The 5951-nt window shown below is 29.7% G+C and overlaps 1 protein-coding gene across 1 annotated transcript in view; it reads right to left on the bottom strand.

Moving 5' to 3' along the window:
* Positions 1–333: 333 nt before the first annotated feature.
* Positions 334–5951, bottom strand: part of LOC107436131 (urease accessory protein UreG) — a 19915-nt gene continuing 14297 nt past the window's right edge. Inside the window, exon 7 of the mRNA XM_071186831.1 lies at positions 334–674. Within this exon, the coding sequence (XP_071042932.1) occupies positions 540–674 (135 nt within the window). The 3' untranslated portion in view covers positions 334–539. The remainder of the gene's footprint in view (positions 675–5951) is intronic.

Below are 5951 nucleotides of genomic sequence, written 5' to 3'. Positions count from 1 at the left end.
AGATTGAGTCCTAAAAAGTGAGGATCCGATCATTAGATCAAAAGTTATTTAGAGTGGTCTGATTATTTTTATTAAGTATTTAATTATGCATTTATTCATTTATGTATTTATTTAATTATGTATTTATTTATTTGTGCATGCATTTATTTATTTATGTATTTATTTTTGCACACTGTACGTCAACTTCTTCTTTACATTTCTCCAATATGTCTGGTGTTATTGGGATCTTAGCAGTTCATATTATTTAATAAGATCCCTTTTACTTTTATTCCCTTCAGCTCTTTTATTTTAATTTATTCAACAAAGTTAACAGCCTAATTAATCAAGAAATAGTAAGTTTTATAGATAAATTTAATTCAAATCTCAAATACATAAAAGAACCAAATAATTCAAATTATTCTTACATTCAACTTTTTATTCATTCAGCTTTCATATTAGATAAAAAATGTATATCGATTTAAAAATTATTTATCTAACTTTAGAAATGAATTTAAATAAATTTCTGTAATATTTTTAATTTTAATTGTTGTCAAGTTTATTTATTGGACTGGCTTTGCCGCAAAATACGCGCTTAGTATATGAGAAGCGACATCTGCAACGCCTTTCATGTGTTTTGCTTCAGTCAAAAGTGTTGGTCCATTTTGACGCATAATACCAGCATCTCTCAGCATCACCTAAGAAAAGTAAAACTATATAAATATCAAACTTAACTAAAAATTAAAAATGTATCAATAGCAATCTTAAAAATAGTCCGGATGGCTTAGAGATGGCTAAGGTAAACTTTCTCAAGTTCAGCACTGTTAGAAATTTCTCAGCAAAAATGGCTATATAGCAATTTATGTAATTGTTATTTTACCATATTTAGCCAATACAGTCAAAAAAACCTATCTCATGATACGCTTAGCATGGGTTCGATTCCCAGAGTTGATACTACAACATTTCTTCAATGCGTGATGAGTTTCCAGTGTTCCACACTCTTCAATCGGTGACCCCGGACTATTAGAATTCGAAACTATTATTCAAGCATAGATGTAAATGGTTACAAATCCGTGTACTTTTGTATTCACGGTTTCTGTACTGTACCACTTGTAAGCGGTTTTTAAAACCGTAAAGGCAAAAAATGTTTTCGAACGATTAACATTATGGTTAATCGACTGTTATTTTACCGTAATTTCAGAATGAATGTTCTAACAGTGCGTCACTCTTATGAAATTAAAAATAGTTTCACTAACCCCCAAACATATAAAATTTTTCAGGCGAATAGTATTTTTTGCATACAGATACAATGTAAAAGTGGTTTCTCAAAATTGAGCAAATAATAGTCGAATTCGGAAACCCCGTGTATTTAAACACAAAACCGCATATACTCATTTTTGATCAAAATGCAGTCTCAAAAGTGATGTGGAGTTAGAAATAGGTGACACGGATGTTCATTGGCTACCGGGAGGATTAGAAGCAAGGAACTCCGGAATAGTGGTGGTGTGCTATAACCACTATAGTTGTACTTCAACCCGATCCAGAGAGAGTAAGGAAGCTTTTTATATTTCATTCACTATTACAAGTTTTTTTGTTTTAAATAAAGTGAAATTATCAAAAAGTGAAATTAAAATTACCGATCTTCTATTGGGAACATATTTTCCAAAAAATAAATAAATTTTCAGTATTTTTTTTAATTTTCTTCTTCATTCTTTTTTCTCCATCTTATATTTAAAATCCTATAAGCTGATGAAAATTAGAGAGCATATATAATAAATTATGAGATAAAGAATGCAATACTATAAATAGAATAGTGCAAAAAAGTGTATATAATAAAACACCAACATGGTCTGCAGCTTTTGTTGTTCACCACGCTTTCTAATGAAACTCCCAGCACTCCTCAACAAAAAAAAAGGTATTCGCTGTTATTGAGTGCTGATAAGTTACAAAACTTATCAGCACTTACTTTCTGTTACACTGGTGAAGGTTGCCCTTTGAGCATCCGAAACAAGCAACAAAATAACCAAATATGTTTATTTCCATGGAAGTAGCACCTTATCTTATTTTGTTTGGAATTTCTTAAGAGCTGTTTTTGTTTTGAAGCATCCGATGTCTAATCTTCGTTAAAGATTTTCTTATTTCGAGAATTATCTATGCAACTACGGTAAATGACCACAGTTAAAAGCGCTCCTTACCTAAAAGTAAATATTGTTATTATGTTGCACTGAATTATCTTAATACAAAAGATAGGCTCGGAAATAAAATAAACATATAAATATCCTAATCGTGTTTTGGAGTTGTTTAAAATGACATAGGTGTTTATTAGATAATCGAACACTGTTAGAAATTTTTCTGAAAAAAAAATGGTTAAATAACTATTTATTCCATTTATTTTATTTCACCACATTAAAATCATGTTACATCATTGATTGTTTAATTTTATTTTACCACATTCAAATAAATCAACCAATTAACCATAAATAAGATGGTAATCAAATTGTTGACTGTGAAAAGAACCGTTTATCGGTTGATTTCACTTAATATGGTCAAACAAGTAGAATTTTCATCAGCTAGACCCACCTAATATAGCCAGTAACTTTTGCGAGCGTCAAAATTATTAACAACTTCCAATTTTAATTTGTGCTTCCATCATCAAATTGTGGGCTGGTGTTTTCAAATTTAAATTTATCTTCAAAATGGAACTTTCAAAATATTTACACGCTGTTACGATTTTCATTCTAAAATTACAGTAAAATAACCGGCAGCAGTCCATAACCATAAAGTTTGTAAAAAACTTTTTTTTTTACCTTTACACTTTTTAAACCGTTAACAACCAGTATAATTAAAAAAAACATGAATACAAAACTATGTGAGTTTTTAACCATTTACAATTAGCATAGTTTCAAAACCGAAAAAAAGAAGAAATTTAACAGGACATTGGAGCTGCTAAGCAGCTTTTTGGTGCTGCCATCTATGCGTGAATGAGAGAATCGTCTTCAAATAGTCCAGGGATATAAATTGGGGAGTTCAGGATACTGGCAACTATTCATGTGTTGAAGAGAATGGAGGAAATTATGGGATATCAACGCTAGGACTTGAACCTCTACTTTGTCGGTCATGAGATTGGCAGATGAGCCCTCTCGGCTATCATATGTACCCAACTACAAGGAACTAAGTGGATTCATTAAGTGGATTCAAGCCTAGTTTGTGCTATAAAATTCTTGTTATTTAATCGTATTAGGTGAAAACAGTTGATGAACGGTTTTTCCCACGGTGAACTGTTTAAATGCCATTTTTCTTATGGATATTAGACTGTTTCGTTTGAATATGTTAAAATAACGATTAGATGAATTGTCTTTGATCCTTTTTAACCGTGCATGGAAATATATTTTGTATTGTTTATAAATGAAATTAGTTTAAAACCATAGATTTCCCCCATTTCTAAGAAATTTTTACCGATATCAAATCAAGTCATGGTGAACCATTTTATCGTGTGAATTAATCATCCTCTACTAGGTTACAAAACACATGGTTCAATTTAAACGGAATTTTCATTCACTTTAACACTTCATTAAGTTTGAAGTAATTTTGTATTATATCAAATGGTTCAAGACATCAACTTTATGGCCCAATATAAAATGTAAAATGACGTTTAAGTGCTTAAAATTAGCCATATCAAATTCAACAAAAATTGTCTCGCATTTTAAATTTTACCATCTCGTTGTTTCAAAAAATTATTTCTTCTCAAAGTCACCGGACTTGTATTAACCCAAATATTATTTTATAAGCGATTGAAATTTTTTTCCAAACAGCAGTAACCACAGAATAATAAAAAGAGCTAAAAATTTCCTTTTTTAAAAAAAAACAATATTCAATAAAGTTAAAAAATTAATTCAATAAGGTTTAAAAAAATCAAATTAATTTTTATTCATTACTCATTTACGATCAAAATGAACTAGCAGTGTGATCATAAAATATGAAAAAATACTCTACTCAAGGATATCTATATTTTATACTAAATATTCAAAACAAATTAACAATGATAATAAAAATGTCATAGTAATCATATCATGGTAATTTTTGGTCAGTCGGCGCAAGCAAAAAGTCATCAAAAGATGTAAACCTCAACCAACATTTTTTTTTACTTTATTATATTTTAAAAGCATAAAAACTAAACAAAATGAATAAAATCAAAATTTGGAGAAAAAAATTTAATTTGCTTGTACCCGACTAAGCGAAAAGTACCTATATCATAAAATAAAAGCATCAGAATAGGATATTAACTGTAAAATTAGTTTATATTTAAAAATACTTAAATATTTATCAATTTAATTCACTTAAAAGAAACAATTTTCTGACGATATCGCATGAGTTGATCATCAAGGCAATGAAGATCAAAACTATTATTAAATTATAGAAATAAAAAAAAAGAGTTATATAGGAACAGCAAGTTTCAGACATGAAAACCTGATGCAATAAAGGATAGGCTTTTAAAATATAAAAAAAATATGTTCCACTGTTTATGACAGCTATTCATACGCTCTGCAGTATCATTTTAACCTATGGCTACAGGAACTTGTGCCCAAGAAATGGTTATAAATCGATAAATAATTCGAATTTTATGAAAATTCGAATTATTTATCAATTTAAATCACTTAAAAGAAACAATTTTCTGACGATATCGCATCAGTTGATCATCAAGGCAATGAAGATCAAAACTATTATTAAATTATAGAAAGAAAAAAAAAAGAGTTATATAGAAACAGCAAGTTTCAGACATGAAAACCTGATGCAATAAAGGATAGGCTTTCAAAATATAAAAAAAAATATGTTCCAGTGTTTATGACAGCTATTCATACGCTCTGCAGTATCATTTTAACCTATGGCTACAAGAACTTGTGCCCAAGAAATGGTTACATTCGAAATTAGTTTTCGTAGCCCAAATGTGCTGCTATCAACAAAATAGAAAAGCTCATAACCAGAAAGTTATTGAGCATTTTAAATATCTCTGAGTGAGTATCTTTTCCAAATACAATGAAAATATCCACAGTTGTCACGTCAGTTTCAGAAGGTAATGAAAATCAAAACTATTGCTATTTTAAACACTCAAAAAATTTGGCAGCAGTAGCAGATTTCACACAAACCTGATTAAAAGAATAATGAAAAAATATGTTCCATTGTATCATTATAGCTATGCATGAGCTCTGTAGAATCATTTCAACCTATGACTGTAAGATTTTGCGCTTAAGACATTCAAAACTAGTTCTCACTCCCCGACTGTGCTTCTGTTAACAAAATTAAAAAACCCATAACCAGAAAGTTATTGAACATTTTAAATACTTCTGAGGGAGTATCTTTTCCAAATACAATGAAAATATCCACAGTTGTCACATCAGTTTCAGAAGGCAATGAAAATCAAAACTATTGCTATTTTAAACACACACAAAATTAGACAGCAGTTGCAGATTTTACACAAACTTGATTAAAAGAATAATGAAAAAATACGTTCCATTGTTCATATAGCTATGCATAAGCTCTGTAGTATCATTTTAACCTATGGCTGTAAGATTTTGCGCTTAAGACATTCAAAACTTGTTCTCACTCCCCGACTGTGCTTTTGTTAACAAAATTGAAAAATCCATAACCAGAAAGTTATTGAGCATTTTAAATACTTCTGATAAAGAATCTTTTCCAAATACATTCGAAATGTCTATGGTGAGCTACAGATCTAGCCTCACCTATCTTTATTTAAAGCTTTAAATTTATTTAACACCGTTGGCAACGTTCCGTTGACAACTGAGTTGTAATTTGGTTTTTCACTTTTCCAGTTTTACCTTTTTCATTCTCGGCCGTCAAACCAGATGGTTGTGTTCTTGTTTTTAGTTAATAAATTTAGTTTATGTATGAATGATATTTCTTTTCTTTATGCATAACGTTCAATAGACCCTTATAGACACCGGGGCTTCTGTTTCAGT

The sequence above is a fragment of the Parasteatoda tepidariorum genome, chromosome 10, assembly GCF_043381705.1.
Source record: "Parasteatoda tepidariorum isolate YZ-2023 chromosome 10, CAS_Ptep_4.0, whole genome shotgun sequence".
NCBI lineage: Eukaryota > Metazoa > Arthropoda > Arachnida > Araneae > Theridiidae > Parasteatoda > Parasteatoda tepidariorum.
The sequence above is the reverse complement of the archived record's forward strand: the minus strand, read 5'-3'. Positions and strand labels throughout refer to the sequence as shown.